The following is a 21327-nucleotide window of genomic DNA, read 5'->3' on the forward strand; positions in this document are numbered from 1 at the left end:
TGGGGCAAGTGAAACCACTACCATGGACCTCTTTGTCATTTAGACCTCTCCTCCACCAAAATCCCCCTGCTAGAGAGAGCTGGTACACAGCCCGCGCCAGCAACTACTACTACTTGCTCCCCCACGCCAACACCAGCGCCTCTAGTGGCCATCCTTGACGTTAGAAGACCAAGCTTGGGCACAAGGGTGGGAGAGAAAACAGGGGGGGATTTCACTGGGCGACACGGGCCCTTGCCCAGAAATAGATTTTTCCTTCGTCAAAATCCCTTTTCTAGGCTCAGCCCGTGTCGCTTCGTGAAATAGTACCAGAGAATTAGCCACAAGCTTGGGGAAAAGGTAACAGTAAGAGGTAATAAGAAAACACGAAAAGACATAAGATGAGTATAACCTAGATTAAATGTTACAAAGTTATCATATAAATACTTAAACTAATTTATAGTAACTTATGTTAGCCTTAAAATAAGTAATAGGACTTAACAGTATACTTATGCTAACTTATGATAACTTAAAACTAGAATAATACAATATATACAGTTGTGAGTAACCCTAGCATAAAAATAAGGGAAAACATCACGATATAGCCTTTTGGCAATATATACAGTTGTGAGTAACCCTAACATAAAAATAAGGGAAAACATCACGATATAGCCTTTTGGCAGCTAAGGCTCAAAACAGGGTAGAGCCTGGTGGCAGGATCACAGGAAAAATGTTAGTGAGGCAGGTAGACAGGAGATCTGGATCTATGACTAAAAGTACTTAGGGAGTGTCAGGTAGTGACGTCTGAAAACTGTCGGCGACTTCCAGCCTGTATACTTCTTTAGATCATCGAAATTCATATGTTGGAAATAATTAATTGAGGTGGCTACTGCCCTGATGTCGTGGGCTTAAGGGAATGAATCAGGGTTGGCTTGTTTGATAAAGTATAGGATTTGTTGCCTAATTCCTTTTAAGGAAATGGTGCCACCTTTTTCCCTTATGAATAGGGGACCTGAGGACCTAGAAGATGTCCTGGACAGATAGGCTCGTAAGGTCGTCACTGGACATAGAGAAGGGTCTTGAGGAAGAGGGAGGATCTTCCAAGGAGCCCATCTCATTAAGGGATCCTCATTTTTGGCCAAAAAACTACGATCTGGGGATAGAAGAACTTCTCCTGAAGGGAGAAATTCGATATGGCCAGAGTCTCTGGAGAGAGCCGACAGTTCAGATATCCTGGCTCCTGAGGCCAAGCTTAGCAGAAATAATGTTTTCCTTAGGAGTGGTATATAGTTACATGAATTGTATTGTTGTCAGTTTCTGAAGCCAGTTTGAGAACATCATTTAAGAACCATGAGATTGAGCTAGGTCTCTCTGATGGTCTGAGCCTAGCACAAGCTTTAGGAATAGACGAAAAATAAGAGTCCGTTAAGTCTATTTTAAAGCCAAACTGGAAGATTTTCTTTAAGGCTGACTTATTGGTCGTAATAGTACTAGCTGCTAGACCTTTTTCAAATAAGGATCTGAAGAAAGAGATAGCCAGATTAGTAGTCATGGTTCGAGAATCTGTTTCCTTTAGGAAATTTGCTAGCTTTTTAACTGCTGCGTCATACTGATGCAAATTGATTCTCTTTTATCCGATTCTAAGAAAAGGATATTTTGAGGATCAATATTTGCATCTCTTTTAGCCGCGAACTTCATGAAGTCTATAAAGTTAGGGTTTTGAGAATTCCTGAGGAAGCGAACACAGTCCTCATTTGTACTGATTGAGATAGCTTGGGATTGGGAATCCGTTGAGGCCGGAGACCCAATTCCAGAAGAAGGGGGAACCAGTTGCTCTTGGGCCAGTCCGGGTCTACTAGAGCAACTTGTCCTCTGAAAGATCTGAGCTTGTTCAGGACTTTCAATAGAGGATTCACTGGAGGAAAGATGTATATCTTCTTCCACTGATTCCAATCTATGGACATGGCGTCTGTGGCATAAGCCAGAGGGTCCAGGTTGGGGGCCACATAGCACGGGAGCTTGTGGTTCGATTGTGATGCGAAAAGATCTACCTGGAGGCCTGGGACCTTTTGGCATATCCACTGGAATGAGCGCCTGTCCAGAGACCATTCCGACTCTAGAGGAACTGAGCGAGACAGGGCGTCTGCTATCACGTTCCTTACTCCCGCCAGATGAGTGGAGGATAGATGCCATTTGTACTTGGCTGCTAGTGAGAAAATGGCTATCATGACGTGGTTCACATGACTTGATTTGGATCCTCACCTGTTGATGCAGTGTACTACTACTGCACTGTCCAATACCAGCTTGATGTGGGATTTCTTGGCTGGTAGAAGCCTCTTCAATGTGAGGAATACTGCCATAGCTTCTAATACATTTATATGACGCTGGCGGAACTGAGGTGACCAAGTCCCTTGTACTTTCCTGAATTGGGAGTATCCTCCCCACCCCCTTAGAGAAGCGTCCGTGGGGATAACCAACGCCGGAGGGGGAAATTGAAGAGGGACCGACTTGGACAGGTTCTTGACCTCCGCCCTGGGGCGGAGTCGTTTGCGGAGAATCGGCGGGATGGCTGACAACTTGTCCCGAGATTTGTTGTTTGCTCTTGAGCGCCAGACCCGATTTATATTTTTCAGCTTTGCTTTTAGCAGAACATCTGTAACTGACGCAAACTGGAGAGAGCCTAGGATTCTTTCCTGGTTTCTCCTTGATGTTAGTTTGCACTTGAGGAATTGCCTTGTTGCTTTGGCTATTTCCTTCCTTTTGCCCAACGGAATTGACAGAGTGTGGGAGTTCAGGTCCCATTGAATGCCGAGCCATTGAAAGCGAGATTCCGGCGTTAGCCTGGACTTGGCCTTGTTTTTATTGGAACCTCAGATGTTCCAGAAACTGTAATACTTTGCTCGTGGCTTTGAGGCATTCTTCGACGGTTGTTGCCCAAACGAGCCAATCGTCCAGATACGCTACTACCATTATCCCCTGGGATCTTAGTTGTTGAACTACTGATTCCGCTATCTACGTGAACACCCTGGGGGCCACGTTCAACCCGAAGGGCATCACTTTGAAGGAGAATGCCTGGTTTCCCAGTCTGAAGCCTAGGTACGGTCGGAAGTGTCTTGCAACTGGGATATGATAGTATGCGTCTGTAAGATCGATAGAGGTGGTGACGGCCCCATGGGGAAGTAAGGTCCACACCTGCGAGATAGTCAGCATTTTGAACTTGTTGCAACGAATGAATAAGTTTAGACGGAACAAGTCTAAGATTATTCTTCGTTTGGTTGAGCCTTTCTTTGGCACGCTGAACAAGCGCCCTTGAAACTTTAAATGTTTGACTCTTGATACTACCCCTTTCTGAAGGAGTTCTTGAGCATACTCCGTCAATTCCTTTGTTGGTTTTTGAAGGAAGGTCTTGGATGGAGGGGGACCTTTGTTCCAACTCCATCCCAGTCCTTTGGACACAATGCTTTGTGCCCAATTGCTGAATCCCCATCTGTGACGATAGAGAAACAGGCTCCCTCCTACCTGAGGGTTCTCACTGACTTGGGGCAGGGCGTGATCCACGTCCTCCCCGGAAGTGTTTACCTCTGCTAGGTGCTCTTCCGCCACCTCTTTGGCGAAATGTACCACTGGCCCGGCTTCCTCTTCCAAACCTATTAAAGGCTTGGAACGCCTGACCTTCAAAGACTGGATTGAAGGCCGGAGATACTGCGTACGAGGTCGAAGGCTGATTCTGAGAGGTCAGTAGTAGTATTTGCTGGGACTGATTCTTAGAAGTGGAAGGTTGAACCACCTGGGACATCAGCACGGCTTGTACCACCTGTTGTTGCTGAGCAGCCTGGAAAGGTGGGAACTTCCTAGGCTTTTTCAGCTTCTTTGAAGCTGAGGAAGTAGGTTCGGGCTTCCTCTTAGATGACAGGCCCCAGCGGACCCTTAAGGCTCTGGTTAAGCCTTGTTGCTTCGTGCTGGACCTCGTTCAATACAGCCTCTGGAAAGAGGTCAGCACCCCAGATTGAAGACGCAAGTAGTTTATTTGGTTCATGACGGATCGTCGCCTCTTGCAGTACATGTTTCCTGCAGTTGCGTCTTGCCATGACAAAGTCGTACAGATCACACTGAACGGTGTGTGTCTGTGCTTTGGCCAGAAGTTTAAATAGAGGTTCCGTCCCGTACATCACCGCGGCAACCTCCGTCATCACTAGGGCATTCAAGGTCCTCCCTAACCTAGTCCTAGCATCAAATTCTGCTTGGATAAGGTTATCCAAAAGCCTAGGAAGTCTCTCGCCAAATTGTGCTATTGCACAATCTGGTTTGAGCTCCCCTACCGTGAAAGTAGCCGGGAGATCTGCCCAAAGGTCTTCGGTCCCTGGAAGGAGAAGTGATGTTGGCTCCGTCTCCATAAGTTGGGGCATAGGCTCGTCTTCCATGGCGGCCTGGAGAGTCAACTCTGCTAGCTTTGTGGTGAAGGGGATGGGTGTTTCTTCCTCTGCCACAAAGATGGTAAAGGGGCTTTTGAAAGCCTGAAGTTTGGTGTTTACGCAGTCCCAATCTTCTAAGCTCCTGATCCACTCCCTTTGAGCTTGATCCCGGCTATAAATTACCGTTTCTTTTGGGATCCTATCCTCCCTTCTCATTGCCGTCTCTGTCAGACGGGCATAGCCCATAAATGGTGGTTGAAGGTTGGTGGGGTGAAACTCGAAGTCTTCTATTCTTCGAGTACCACAATCCGGCAAGGTCAACATGCCGTCTTTAAAGGGGGCATATGCTGCAACCCTCCATGGATTATTCGCCGTGAAGAGAGGAAGGGAATCATAGTCCGGCATGGGTTGCACCGCCATACCTGACTGTGGGAGAACTGCTGCGGGATTCTCCCTGAGGGCTGCCATCAGATTCTCTTGATTTGTCAGTCTCTCCGAAATATTCCGGATAGACTGACCAGACTCCTCGAACGAGGTGGAGATGTGCGAAAACATCTGTTCGAACTTGTCGTTAACTAGGTTTCCGACCAAGTTCCCCATTTGCTGCATTATATTTGCAGTAAATGCCTCGGTATCAAAGGGACTAGGGTCCCTGATAGCCATGGGAGTCTTAGGACGTGTTCCGGTGGACGTTGAAGGCTCAGGCTCTGTAGAAGCACGGGCCTTATCCTTCGAGGACTTGCCTCTGGACCCTTTAGAATGTGAAGTCGAAGAGGACTTCGATTTCTCTGCTCCGGGGTGGTGAGCTGGAGACTTATGAGATGTGGAAGACGTGGTCTTCTTAGACGACGTCTTCTCTAGGGTCTTCAACTCCCGCTTCCCTTTCACTTTAGGGATAGCTGAAGTGGATTTCGACCTGACCGGAACATCACTCTCTGAAAAGCCTTGGAAAGAAGTAGAAGAGTAATTAGGAGAAGAAGATCCAGACGGACCCAAGGGAAGCCCTTGTGCCCCCAACAAACCTACCTCAACTAACAAGTTACCTGGTTCACCTACCGCCATTGGCTCTAAATTCAGGTCCAGGGTAGCCACTTCTTCAATGATCTCTGGGTTGCCTTGGCCGCCAGCGCCTGCGCCACTTGCTGCTGAATGGCGGCGATGCAAGGAGCCGCCGCTGCCGGGTCGACATATCCAGTTGATTTCCCGCCCGGGAAGAGGCGGACTGCCATACTCTTGTCCAGGATGTATGGCTGCCCCTTAGACACATTCTTCCCGAACCCGCCGACTCAGGCCCTCAGAGTAGCTGATGCAGTGTCTTTCACGGTGGCAGCCTGGAAGAGAGGGTCATTGTAATCCTTACAACGAAGCCCCAAAGTTATATGATTAATTATCTAAAACTAAATAACGTTTATATCTCTTATAGGATTGCCTGAATAACCAGTTATAAGCAAAGTACTCCGGTATATACTTACGCCGGAGGAAAATTGATCCACCAAAATCGTAACATATGGAACAGGCTTCGTGATGCCATACCACTATGTCACCATGGCGGATGGCGCAGGGGGCGTGAGTCCGGCAGACCTCGTGCCCACAGGGGTCCTGCAATATGGCATTGCAGCCGGGTTCCTGGCAGTTGGTAGCCTGTAAGTGAACAGATACATGAGTATCGGCACTTACTAACAGGACTAGCCCGTTAAGAGATATAATACTCCGCTGCATGCCGGAGTGAAAATTTTTGGTATTAGCCCTCTCCTGTTCTCCTGTAGAGATAAGTCCGTAAAACCTGGTATACTAGTCAGATAGTTTCCGGGCCACCGGAGTAAGGAGTTTCACCAAACTAGCTACCAGGCTATACGCCGGGGTGAGGAGTACAAGGACGGCGGAGGAACATGATAGGGTTAATCCGGATAAGAAATAACAAGGGTAGGTGAAGCTCAGCTCCGCCGTATAAAAATTCCGCAGGCAGGAGGAGAGCCCGGATGGTGAGCGGGCACTCCGCCGGTCTAGCGGAATAAACAAACATAATGATAACACAAATGATAAAAAAGAAACAAATCGTATATATATATATATATATATATATAGATGCATGTAGAGGTGCCACTCTCCGTCACCCCCCAAGGAACTGGCGGGGACAGTTGAGCCCGCCGCTGGCGCGGTGGGTAGGCTGGGGGTGACCGGGGTAGGAGAGAGCTGAGGAGGGACCCGAGGAAGACCAAGTATGAGCGAGCGAGGTGGCTAACCCAACCCGAGCACATAAGAAACCCCCCATGGAACCCTGGGAGAGAACGGTGTGAAGAGCCAGACTCAGGAACCCCCCCCGTGACTCCCGTATCCTCTCTGGGGAGAGAGGAAGAGGGGAGGAGAGCCCGGATGGTTGCCGTGGCAACCGTGAGCGAGCGCGACCTGCCTCCCCACCCGCGTAGGGGGGAGGGAAGCAGGTAGGGGGACTGAGCTGGTGGCTCGTGGCGATCGTCTGGTCCACCGCGAACGTGGTAGGACCACGCGGATGGATAGACCAGGCGAACTGAGATAGCCTAGGCTAGCCCAAACCGTCTCTAACATGCAATGTAAATAAAACACCATATCAGAATAGAAAGGAAGGGAATCATAAGACAAAGGAAAAGCAACGTCCTAGAGAAGCTAGGCTAATCTACCTGGAAGGTAGGAAGCCCAACAACTCGGGAGCTGGCCTCTGCCTATACGTAGAAACGGAGGGCGACGGCCAGGGTGGTAGGACTAAAAGAGAGAGAGGGGCATACGACCCCACATGCCTAACAGACCTAGACAAAGGGACATGCATGCATGAACACTGAGCTAAGACATAAAGGCATAAGATTCCCAAAATAAAATACAAATAAAATACAAATACAAATAGCACATCTTGCACCACATGTATAAATAAGCATAAATACTGCACAGATGTAGCTACAACGGTATAGAAGACACGAGGCGAGCCGGTATGGCGAGTCTGAAGCCATGTCGCAGGAGGCATCATTATAATACCTAAAAAACGGCTGTAAAATGGGCCCTGACTGGCTAAAATTACGTGTAACACTTAGGCAGTACTTAACTTAGCTGCGGCGATGGCTTGAAGTTCCATAATGGTAAGGAAAATCCAAAACGTAAGCACAAAATCACGAAAGAGAAAAAACACGTGCGTGCAGGATGTTGCTAACGGAAAGGATGGCCACTAGAGGCGCTGGTGTTGGCGTGGGGGAGCAAGTAGTAGTAGTTGCTGGCGCGGGCTGTGTACCAGCTCTCTCTAGCAGGGGGATTTTGGTGGAGGAGAGGTCTAAATGACAAGAGGTCCGTGGTAGTGGTTTCACTCGCCCCAGTACCATACCGACACCCTCTTTTTATTTAGGGTGAGCGAGTCAGGATACTCTGACATCCCCCTTTTTTAGTTTTCTCTGGTAATGTTAGCATTATTTACCTTAGAAATATGAACTGAAGGGATATTTCACGAAGCGACACGGGCTGAGCCCAGATATGGGATTGAACATTACATGCAGCTGAATATTAATCAAGTATGTTAACGAGTTAGGCAATTTACATGTAAAATGCGGTTCAAGATACGAAAAGCTCAGGTTACGAAGGCCGCCTCGAAACGGATTACTAATTTCCTACGTCGAGGTACCACTGTATGTATTATATATATAATAATATATAATATATTAATTAATAATATATAATATATATATATATATGATATATATATAAATATAAATTATAATATATATATATATATAACTATATATATATATATGTATATATATAATACGTTATATATATAAGCACTAAAATATATAGAGATATATACAGTGTATAAAATGGTACAACCATCAAGATTAAGATTGGAAAACATGTTTGGGAGGGTATAAATAAATGTATGCTGTACATTACACTGAAGATGCTGAGGTTTCTGCTTTCAATCACATTCAAGAGAACATACCAACATAGGTAATTGCATGTGTTTGTGAAATCAAGCACGAGTGGGCTGTGTGTGTCTGTGCATAATAGTAATACTAAATAATATCACTAACCTTCCAGCCAGTAACACTGGTGCATTTGGAGCAAAGGCTACCAGCCCCCATCCAAGTGTGTATGGAAAAATTAAAAGCATCATGGATTTTCTTCTGCCTATTTTTGCAACCAGCCATCCCCATAACCAAGTCCCAGGAAGGTTCCCAAGAGAAACAAGGCTCCCTGTTAATAATAATAATAATAATAATAATAATAATAATAATAATAATAATAATAATAATAATAATAATAATAATAATAATAACAGCCTTTATGATTTAAGCAGTCTTCCTTGTTTCACCACCTAATCCATACTTTAAAATACCTTGACAAGTGCATCACCGCAATAACTCTTACCAAGCATGTCCAGCTGCCATGAATTCAGGGACATATAATTTCCATAGATATTAGTGTTGTTCTTCTGAAGTTCAGGGATTGCTGGGTTTGGCCAAGCTGCTACAACAGCCAATCCCAAATGTCCAAAGCTTGCCCCAAGAACCATCAATACCTGCAAGAAGGTAAATTATTATATTGTTTCACTCAAAGCAGTGATAATTATTGAACAACTTTAAACATTGTACAGACAACTCAGTTAACAGGTTGTGATCTTACAAAAGGGATTCATTAACAGGATGGGTCTACATTTTGTTTAGAGTCAGAATGAACCTAGAGTTTAAAGACGACAATGTCAGGATTTTGACATATAGTAGATAAAACATAACTGATATGACAGACCCAGAAAACAATTAATTATGCAAGAATTGCAAGGTTTTTAAAGTTAACTTTACATTTTATTACAGTTTAATAAAGGAAACTACATATAGGAAACTAGAATAACATTACTTCCGTATACCTGCATTAGAATCCTCTTCCTCCACTGCTCCTTTGATTCCTCTGGAAGCCGTGGCTCATGTTCAACTGGAATAATGTGGTATACAGTGAAAGATTGCAAGAAATAATAATAAGACAGTGATTTAGCATACAAACTTTGATCATTACCTCTACTAAAAAGTAATCTTACATATATCAAATTCCACTAATTAAAAGTTATCCTTCTAAAACAAAGACTATTAGGATTTGGGTTTTGTGGTGGTAACAGTGATGTTCTTTTTGAATATCTAAAGGCTTCGAGCACTGATGAGATTGAATGTCCACTGAATTTCATTTTCAAGTTTCAAGTGGCTGTACACAGCTGTAAATGATAAATGAATAAAAGGCTGATTGGGCGAGGTTAGAATTTTACTTCCTAAACCAATAGCACAATTTAAAATACATGACTGCAAGGCCCAGCCTAAGGCTGCATTAAAATGAATATGTGGCCTGAGATCTGGTAGTATAAGGTCAAAAATGATATTCAATCATTAATATTATTCAGCCTCTTCATGTGGAAAGTTGTCCTCAGAATTCACTGGTTCCAAATATTAGAGATTACCATGATATAGCACTAAAATGAATGATATTTGGGGTCCAAATGCAGTAAACGTAACTTTGAGAATAAATGTAAAAGTCTATTTGCTCAAACCAAGACAGAGTTAAAGCCCCAGGAAAATTATCACTTCTTTTCGTGCTATAGTTGTTTTATATCATTAAGATGCAAAATAAAATGTGAGACTTTAAACCACATGGTATATAAATAGTATTAAGTTTCTAATTCAATTACCTTTCACGAGAGAGAATTCGTCTTAATAAAATTAGTTTTGGATCCAAGAATTGTTGATAACTAATCAAATTGATTCGTAGAGTATTTGGTAGAGATTTCAACTAGAGAGAGAGAGGCAAGTATTGCTAAAGAGCTTGAAGTTCTAGGCCCTGAAGTTTTCAACCCTAAAGATGAAAGAGCGGAAAAAATATATTGGGTTCCCAGCATAATAGAAGTGGCGTTTTTGAGAACAATCTACGACCAAACTAACATTCCAGGCTGGGTGCAAAGATACACTGTAACCAGTATGCAAAGAGAATTTACTATTTGCAAGATCACTCAAAAATGTTGCTTGGGGTTAAGTCACGCAATTTTATCATCACAAAATATTTACGGATTGTAAAACTCAAAGTAATAAGTTAAAAAATATTTACGGATTGTAAAACTCAAAGTAATAAGTTATGCGCAAAGAATAACAAAACACACTTTTTGACCTGGTCAAGAAATGGAAAACGTACGAAGCAAAGATAAAATCCACACTGAAAAATATAAAACATGTCAGTTACTTGACTTCCAATAATCCAGAAAAATCCAATTTATTGGTGTTCAGCTTTTTTGAGGGAGACATGGGTACCTACATATAATACTGATACATTTATTTAAAAATAAACAAAACCCACACCATCATTTGATACTGGACGTCCGATATAAATCAACATGATTCCAATGCACCTATGCCACTTAAAGTAACTTTTAAGAGTTCATGAGAAACAACTTATTTGGGAACAGAACAACTTACGAACTAACACCAAACAAAACAGTTTGTGCATCAATCACTTAACAATCCATGCAGTATATAAACGAAAAGCAATAGATGACCAAATGACAATCCTGCCTCATGTGTAAGACTCAGGTATATCAGTATTAAATATACTTAGTATTCCTTCCAAAATCTTTCTTATTCTTACCTGTCAATCTTTCAGACTGTTTTTCTTCAGTTTCCTCCATTTCCCATCAATCAAATGTGCAACAACGCTGTGTGAAAATATCTGAGATCCGCAAAATACTGTTTATCACAACTTCATACAAAAACAAAAGCGACAGGAGTGACTAATTGACTCCAGGGGATATTAGTTGATAGCAAATGATCAACTTGAGAGATTGACTTGCAAAGAGTTACTGCAGGATCAGTAATGAACCAATGTTCAACGCAGTTCATTACGATGGCAAGGCGTAATTTTCTCCATAGCACTACCTAGCATTCTGAAAATAAAAAAAAAGGATATTAAAAAAATATATTAAATACTGTAATGTGATACATGGAAACAAAAAGAAGTTATATAGCAATACTTGAGTATAAATAGGATGTTAGAAATAATAATAATAATAATAATAATAATAATAATAATAATAATATAAAATAAATAAATAATAATAATAATAATAATAATAATAATAATAATAATAATAATAATAATAATAATAATAATACATGAGCTTTTTCTCGCTCACATGAAGTGAATTTGGACAAAGCTTTAGAAGTAATTTTTCTGAAAACACAACAGAATTTAAGAATACATGACGATATATTCGTCATCATAATCACCTCCAGCACTACACACATACACACACACACACACACACACACACACACATAGGGCCTCTGGCAATTTCCGCTACTTGTGCCTTTCCTGTCCTTTGTCTTTCACCAATCTCCACTCATCTCCAACACCCGCACCGCTCCCACATAATTCTCACCCAGTTAAGTCTGGGTCTTTCAACTCTTCTGGGTAAGTAAAAGAGCCCAAACAGATACTACCATACTATTTTCACTTGGATAGTGAGAAGGAAACTTCCTAGCCCTTTCATTCACTCCAACAAATTACTGTCACTTAGAGGCTGCTAGCATGCATAGGACCATAAGCATAGCCTGATCTATACCACTGAAACAAGTAAACAACCAAACAGATACTTAGGCTGATTTGTTGCTTCCGAAGCCCAAGACATTATTCATGACCTTACAAGTGGCATAACATCTGTCACTTTAGTCTCCAAGATTACTAACCACTGCAAGCTATGTTATCATTATTTATTAAAGTAGCTTAACCAGACCACTGAGCTGACTTTCAGTTCTCACCGAGCTGGCCATCTGCAAGCTATAAGGGTCATGAATGAACCAAGAATGGTGGGCCGTGAATGGGCCATTGACAAGGATGTTTCTTGCATTATAATCCCATTTCCTTCTTTCTATAGGGGGTTTCAATCCAAGTCTCTCCCATTTACAGTTAAGACGCAAAGAGACTCTCTCTCTCTCTCTCTCTCTCTCTCTCTCTCTCTCTCTCTCTCTCTCTCTCTCAGCATCAAAAATGTAATTCCAAAGGTTATAAATGGTTTAAATAGGCAAAATTTCGGCTGTGATTCTCTAAATATAGTAGGTAATCACTAGATACCTGTCAAGAGGAACTCTCCTCTTGTTATAAAATCATCATAATTCATCGCTAACTTTCACCTTTACTCTCAGGCTATGAAAGAATGTTTTGGACAAGGCAGAGGGTACCATGGGCATATGAACATGAACTCTTAGATAAAAATAGAAGATCAATTAAGTTCGTGAAAATGATCACAGGAATGGGAAATAACAAGCAACAGTTAGCAGACAGAAATGGAAGAAACCAAGTACTTCATTATATGTTACCACACACAGGATAGGACAGGATAAAAGATTAGTTTAACCAGACCTCTGAGCCTAACTAGGGCTCTTCTCAGGCTGGTTCCCAGGAATTACACACACAGTTATGTATATGTACATACATTATGAATAATATGCATTTGGACAATCATGCACGTTTCTTTCAGTTCACATACATCACAAAGGATTCTCCATCATAAACAGACCCCATTCAGTGAAGAGCCAAGTTTACCATCGACTGAAATGGAAAATATTGCTATAACTGCTGAATCATACAACCACTTGACATTTGTGTCAAAGATGTAATAATATTCTCCCACCTGGTGGAGCAAAACCGTTGTGTTATAATGAAACAAACTCAATTATATTGTGGTGCGTTACTTTGTAAATGGATTCTCGTGTACAGAATAATAATACAGTATATAGAAGCTGCTTTGGGATGACGATATAATCTTTTTTCAACTTGTAACAATGTTACACTCTTAAGAAACAAACTTTCAGAGAACTGAAATGTCAATTGTGTAACGGAATTTATTTCTTAAAATTCATCATTAGCATGCCTGTTCTTAACGACGGGCGTGATGCGCCCATCGCTACATAGTCTGTGCTTTTCTCTTGCAGCAAAGGGTACGGCTTAGTAACTGATGCTATTCCCTTTGTCAGTGTAGAAAATGATTCTGCTACACGACTCGCAAAAGTTTAAACATATATTCAACAGCATGTGTGAAGAGAGAGAGAGAGAGAGAGAGAGAGAGAGAGAGAGAGAGAGAGAGAGAGAGAGAGAGAGAGAGAGAATAACTTGGGGAATATTTTTGGGGCCAAAACATTATTTTCTGGCACTGTATATTCATCAAAGTAATCAAACTCCTACATTTACCATGCCACGGGGAAACCCATTGTTACTTATGACCAAAAACTGCACAAGGGAACCGAGCAGAGCAAGAGAGGAAGTGACCAGACCTATTTACTCTTTGCTCGAAGCCTCCAGCAGCAACAAGGACGAACATTCCTCAAGGTCTAGAGCAGCTTAAAAAGCAGCAGGATTAAATCCTACGTCCAACATACGTCGTTTTTCTAGCCAAGGGCTTCTCTCATCTCAAGGAGTTTCCGTATCTATTTCTTATAAGATCCATCTATTTATATTTTTTCTTGTTTTCAATCTATACCCTTTAAAAGTAATACATTTCTTACATTCCGCTGTCAATCCAATTTCAGTTTGATATGTATGAATGTTTAATGAAACTGACAATTCAGTGACAGAATAAGTTTCAGTCCTACCGAACGTTTGACCTCGTATTTGGATTTCATCTGGGTCACAAGGACACAGAAGTTACAACTAACCCACAGCAGAAAAGCTTTGTATCTCCTGCTCGGAAGTCAGAGCCATGTGAGAAGTGCTAACAGCTGACAGCAAGAAGAATAAAACAAAAAGTTTGACCACAGTGCAGTCAGTAATACTGAATACGCTTGTAAGGATCACCTTGGAAGTGATTTCAAACCTGTTTGAGTGCTATAGTAGATTCACATCAACCGTGCATCTGATGTCTAGGCCAGTCCTTTATGACGCTCCTGATTGCCTGTTGATGAACCAATCACGGGACTGGAAACTCTCAGTCTCCCTCGAGAGTTCACATAGGCAGGATGTATGTTCCACCTCTCCTGAGGGATACGTATTTCAAAAGTACCCCTCAGGAGAGGAGGAACATACATCCTGCTTATGTGAACCCTCTCGAGAGAGACTGAGAGTCCAGCCCTGTGATTGGCTTATCAACAGCCAATCAGGAGCGTCGTAAGGGACTGGCCTAGACATCAAATGCAGGTTGATGTGAATCTATTATAGTTCAGATTTGCTCCAAGGTTGAAATTTAATCTTAACAAGTAATATTCTCTATCGAACAAGATTTTCTGTACTGAATCATATTATGATAATTGTTCAGATGCATTATTTTCTGTTCAGTACTTTTAATGGCAGGAAATATATCTAGCTGTCAATAAATTCCATTCAGGTCAAAATACAAACAATATTACCTTCAATGGAAGGAAGATAGAGCCAACTATAACAAGAGTACATGAGACCTATATTTTTCGACCAAAATAAACTTGAAAAATGTAGCAAGAAATGTACGGTGTAAGAAAATGTTGATTTTGATTTTGTATTCAAATTTTAGAGCTATTATCAAGTAACAAAAGAACACACGAATGAAAAGATGATCTCTCTCCATAATATATATATATTATATATATATATATATATATATATATATATATATATATATAGATATTATATATATATGTATAGTATGTATGTATGTATGTATAACTGAATCACGAAAGTTTGGAACGTGATAAATCCATAAATAAAGGTATAAGCCACGAAGGAAAAATAAACAACGGAGTTTCTATAAGATCTTTCGACTCGACGTCTTTACTCAGCTGAGTAAAGGACGTCGAGTCGAAGGATTTTGCAGAAACTCCATTGTTTATTTTTCCTTCGTGGCTTATACCTTTATATATATATATATATATATATATATATATATATATATATATATATATATATATACATATATTATACGAAAAGAGCATTTATTAATATATTGGTCGATTGGTGTATTAACTGATACTGTAGCATTCATAACTATTCCCATTGAATACAAGTAATAAAAAAAAAAAAACTTTTACAGCATCTTATAGTGATACGCAAAAGCAATAAAAAAAAGAGCAACAACAGTACTGAACTCCAGTGAGATAAATCATTTTAGCAACAACAAGCAAGCCAACAAAAGCATCAAGGTCAACTGTATGAGACTTGTGGCAACCATCCAAACTTGTCCGATGTCTAATCACGTGCGATATTATTGTCCGTCCCTTAAAAAAACAATGCATCCAAAGCATGAGAGCCATGTGGACAAACAATGCGTTAACGGATGAAGAATAGAATTAAGCACTGAAGCGGAAATTAACATAATAAAAAGGTTTGGAAAGTGTAGCAGGAGGAACGATATTAGAAAGAGGATGAAGAACGGAGGTACATTAAAAGGAATGAAAGGGGGTGGGGGGTGGGGTTGGAACTAGCGCTAAAAAACAAACGCGCTTGGAAAAGGGATTACACGTTCCGACTATGCATAACAAGACTGCATGCCTGGGTGTAGCAATGCACCTCATGCAAAAATGTATAAACTCGCTTACCTTTCATCTTTAATGCCGTGCGACTTATAGCGCCTCCTGTCACGAACTCGGCGAAGTGCTCGGGCGAATTCGCTCTGAAACACATTGGATTTTGGGGTTAGTATTATTTTCTCACGACACTTTGTCTTGCATTGACAGTGAAAATCTTTCACGAAATCCAAATTATATACATAAACAAACATACAGGCATTATATATATATATATATATATATATATATATATATATATATATATATATATATATATATATATATATATATAAATTAAGTAAAATTACATAGACTACATTATTCCTTTACCAGAATCATGCACGCGCAGTCACGCAGTCTGACTGCGCAGCGAAGTCTCTCACCCGGGACAAGTTCTTGACTAAAGCAAATGCGGATAAATCAGCCGCCTAACCAAACATGGCACCCGACAACTCGCTCGGTTGCCACTTCACCTTTAATCCGAATATTTTATTTTTATATCTTTTCGTCACGAACGAAGACTATGAGAATAACTTATTCTCACCTAACGTTCATAAACGGAGTAAACTATGCTGTTATGACATACGTAAATGAATAATCGAGTATAAAGAGAATCAATACACTGGCTTACTACTCTGGGGAAAGGATTGGTGGGGCTATAGGCCGGTCCTCTCCCCTCGACCGTGGCCCCGCCCCTAACGTTGGCCCTGAACGTGTAAATCTTCTGTTTTGAGAGCAGCTTTGCTTATCTCTTGTCTGACAATTTTTTTTTAACTGTCTTGATATTCAGATGGAATTACACGAACATATATATATATATTATATATATATATATATAATATAATATATATATATCTATATATATATTATTATATATATATATATATATATATATATATATATATATATATAACTAATTTTATGTTCCCTGAGAAAAATTAACATATCGACAACTCTCTCATTATCATATTCATGGTTTACATTCTCTTAATGATACAAATTAAACCGGTTTTTGGCGTCTGGTACTACAAAAACTCCAGCGGTCTCATGTCTGCTTCCTACTTGGCGAAAAAATCAAGACAGTCTCTTTCACTGAGACTTGGGATATGATTCTAAAGTTAATATCATGTTCTTATCTTTAAGTAAGAAACAATACAATCTTTTTACAGTTTAAGTAAGAAACAATACAAACTTTTTACAGTTGATATCTTGTTCATAACTTTAAGTAAGAAACGGTACAAGCTTTTTATAGTCAAATATCGAGTTCATCATAACTTTAAGTAAGAAACAATATAAGCATTTTGCAGTTGATATCATGTTCATAACTCTTAAGTAATGAATGGTACTAGCTTTTGACAGTTAATGGTACAAGCTTTTTTACATTTAATATCGTGTTCATAACTTTAAGTAAGAAACAATATAAGCTTTTTGCAGTTAATATAATTTCCATAACTTAAAATATGAAACAATAGACGGTTTTTACCCTTTGGAGTACGTAGAGCAAAATACATTCATTTATTTAAGTTTTAATACGAGTTCTACGCCATCAACACGAGACAGCGGGCCACTATAAAGCTGCAATAAGAATATCAAATTTTCCCCGATGGCCCAAACACTGGGACCTACGAGGTCACTCACCGCCGAAAGGGAAATCGTCAGTGAAAAGGTTTGTAAGGTGTAACAGGAGGAAAAACACGCAGTTGTAGTACTATTGAACAAATGTTAGGAGAGGGAGGAAAGTAAGATGGAAGAAAGAGAATATGAACGGAGGTACAGTAAAATGAATGAAAGGGGTTGCAGCTGGGAAAAACCCCGAGTAATGCCCTACAGCGCATCGCATGAGGTGCACTGACGGCACTAACCGCCCCCTTAACGGAAATCTATATGTTTTAGAAATCTCAGTATGCAGTGTTTCTTGTGGTTACAGGAAGAATACGAGACAACCCTTTGGCCACCGGATAAAGTAATGCATATATATATATATATTATATATATATATATATATATATATATATAGACACTATATATATATATATATACATATATATATATATATATATATATATATATATATATAGTACACTGGTTGTTACCGTAATGGCATCATGCATGGATGAAAGATCTCTTTGCGTTTATAAGTGAAAGACTATACAGTACAAAAAAGTAAATTACAGTCATTAGCATTTCAACACCTGTCCTTACTGGTGGGGAGGGGGGGAGGGGGAAGAATGGGGAGAGAAGGGGGGGGAAGGGAAGGAAAATAAGTTGTTGCCAAAAAGGTAATTGAGATTTTTACGAACAGAAGGAAATCTTTGGAAAGGTATAAAGCCAAACAGCGTTAAAAATGCAGGAACGCTTATGATGCAAAACAAGGAACTCCCAACAGAGAGGATAAGAGATATAAAAAATTCCTAGTCACTGGTGACACGTGGGACATCCATTTGCATAAGCGCGCAGGTGATTTGTGGCTGGAAATAAATCGTACTAGTTATCTTCCCATCTGGGAAGCGAAGAGTCCGTCTTAGGCAGGACAGCCAAGCTAACGCGACTTAATTTCCCCTGTTGGAATCAGTTTAAAACCTTCAACGCCGTTAAAACTTATTGCTGAATGTCTGAGAGTCATTCACAGCTAAACCACGGCTGAAGACATAGTGCAAGCGATCAAAAGCTGGGTCGTATTTAAATAATCGTGTTGCTGGAACTGCTTATACTGTTAAACTGTTCTCACAATTCTTTTTAACTTGCGCAGAACTGTAATAAAACCGCGGTTAAAGCATTCATTTGATATAATGAAAAGGTGAACTGTTATTAAACGCAACTGTTACGTCTTCGGAGTTTGATGTGAAAGAGAAATCAAGCATTACCAGGTAAGGAGCGAATGAGAGAAAAAAAAAATCGTAAGTCAAACTTCCTGGTGTTTGGCTGTTAATGTTTCACAAAGCAAATGTTTGACTGTTAGAACAGCATATAAAATTTAGGCCAGAGGCCAACCACTGGGTCTTATGAGGTCATTCAGCGCTGAAAGGGGAAATTGACAATGAGGTTTGAAAGATGTAACAGAAGGAGAACATAGCAGTTGCACTTTTCACTTTTAAAAAAAATTGCTTTTTATTGTTACTTCCCAAAACCATGTCTGGTAATTCACCAAGTTAATGTTTAACATTTGGTGTTTAAAAATTATTGAACTGCATGGTTTTGTTTAATAATAATCAAGCGTTACTGTCTGACCATAAATTGGTTTGAAGTTCACTTCTAAGCGTAAATTTGAGCATTAAGTTTGCTGTCTAACTATCAGTGCAATATAACGTTCGTATTTGATCATAAACTTCATCTAACTGTCAGTGTTACGACATTGGGCTCATAATCCCAAATCATGTGATTAACCATTACAGTTTCACGTTAAGCCAAGATAAACTTGGTAAAAAAAACATAAAAAACAATGATGGAAATTCAATTAAATCAAATCATTAAATTCATAAAAAGCACGTAAACATTAATAACACAGTCGATGAATAAAGATATCCTCAAATTCACGATAGCGAGAGAGAGAGAGAGAGAGAGAGAGAGAGAGAGAGAGAGAGAGAGAGAGAGAGAGAGAGAGAACTCAGCTCACATTCAAGAACCATATACTTCCACTACACCAAACGGCCATATCTGAGGAAGAGCTAAATCCAGCTAATAATAAAGGTATCGAGATGTAATTATTACATCCAGATCCTTTTTATCAATATCGCAGATGCAACTGATAACCAAGAAAATGATTATATCGAGAGGATGTTGTTCAGTTTCAACATCAAACTTAAGATAACTTAAGTATATCTTAGTTTAACCAGACCACTGAGCTGATTAACAGCTCTCCTGGGGCTGGTCCGAAGGGTTAGATTTTTATTGACGTGGCTGGGAACCAATTGGTTACTTGGCAACGGGACCTGCAGCTTATTGTGGGATCCGAGAAATGAATTTCTAGTCGCCAGAAATAAATACCTCTGGTTCCGCATTGGCTGTAGCGGAGAGCGAACTCGGCCTACCAGAATGAGATGAGAAAATTGTTGACAGTTGAACTTGGTTCGTTACATTTCAATCTTAGAAGTAACGGTTATTATTGCATTGTAGAGTCACGAATCTTGGCGTTACCAGATTATATATTTTCTACGTCAAGCTCAGGAATACATACTTTCTTTTTCAAATGGGTTCATTATCTAATTATCTACGCAACTGTAGTTTACAAATATTGCCCTCATATTATTATAATAATATTCGTTATTATTTTCTTCACTGATTACGAGTTCATTATATATGATCAATATAGGCTTTTATCATTCATTTCCAGGATAAAAAAATGAAGGTTATGAACACAGCAACAACTAAAGAACACAATTGCGAGGACAGAAAAAATAAAAGCTAAAAATTATAACATGCTATCTTGAGGCTGCCGGATATGATTACAAGGAACTTGAAGCATACGAAAAAAAAAAAAAAAAAAAAAAAAAAAAAACTAAAATTACGATGCACTGAAGATGTCAAACACGAAAACATATCAGCTTAAGACCTTGAAAACGTTAGCAGAACAACAGGAGACTATGTGAGGTGCCGTTGTTAAAACGATACCTACTTTATGAGGTGCCGTTAAGACGATACCTACTTTATGAGGTGCCGTTGTAAAGGACACCTACTTTATAAGGTGCCGTTGTAAAGAGGATTCCTACTCTAACAGGTGCCGTTGTAAAGGACACCTACTTTATGAGGTGCCGTTGTAAAGACGATACCTATCCCATGAGGTGCCACTGTAAAGGACACCTACTTTATGAGGTGACGTTGTAAAGACGATGCCTACAAGGGTTCATAAGCTCACCAAATACAGGTGTTGCTGGCTAAACTTCCTCTTAATTTATGATTTTTATCATTCTATAATTACGAGTTTTCTGCACATTCGGTTAATGTGTAAATACAAGTGTTGAAGCCTTCAATCTTTGAACGCACAAATACATAACCACAGACCCGCTTTAATTATTTTAAGATATAAAGGGTGCATATTGTTGCCATCAGATTCAAATGACATTTTCACTGATGGTTTCGCCGATTTTAAACTAGTCATATTAACAATTCTGCTGCTTGCTTTCGGCGTGTGAAGCACTCTAATTATATCTTTGCGTTCAGCCATTTGTTTGACAGAACAAATATTAACAAACGACATACTTCGAATTGTACAACTAATTCACTAGGTTTCTTTCTACTGTTTTCGGTGCTTATAGTGCCTTTGTGCTATACGTAAACACGGATGTGTATTACATGAATATTCGCGTAAACAACAATAGTACTACAGTATAAATGCTCTGGAAAAATGACCAGGTAAGTGGTGCTTAATTAAATACAAGCGAATGACACAAAATGTTAATAAAGAAATGTGCTAGGTACTATAGCTGGTT

The 21327-nt window shown here is 40.0% G+C and overlaps 1 protein-coding gene across 1 annotated transcript in view; it reads right to left on the bottom strand.

Moving 5' to 3' along the window:
- The window catches only part of LOC135196377 (facilitated trehalose transporter Tret1-like), a 30643-nt gene extending 14273 nt beyond the window's left edge, over window positions 1-16370 (bottom strand). The window contains exons 1-6 of the mRNA XM_064223167.1: window positions 16232-16370; window positions 15932-16005; window positions 11022-11316; window positions 9268-9332; window positions 8772-8922; window positions 8435-8597 (exon numbers count right to left, since the gene is read on the bottom strand). Of these exons, the coding sequence (XP_064079237.1) occupies window positions 8435-8597; window positions 8772-8922; window positions 9268-9332; window positions 11022-11061 (419 nt within the window). The 5' untranslated portion in view covers window positions 11062-11316; window positions 15932-16005; window positions 16232-16370. The remainder of the gene's footprint in view (window positions 1-8434; window positions 8598-8771; window positions 8923-9267; window positions 9333-11021; window positions 11317-15931; window positions 16006-16231) is intronic.
- Between the last annotated feature and the right edge of the window lie 4957 nt (window positions 16371-21327).

The sequence above is a fragment of the Macrobrachium nipponense genome, chromosome 17, assembly GCF_015104395.2.
Source record: "Macrobrachium nipponense isolate FS-2020 chromosome 17, ASM1510439v2, whole genome shotgun sequence".
NCBI lineage: Eukaryota > Metazoa > Arthropoda > Malacostraca > Decapoda > Palaemonidae > Macrobrachium > Macrobrachium nipponense.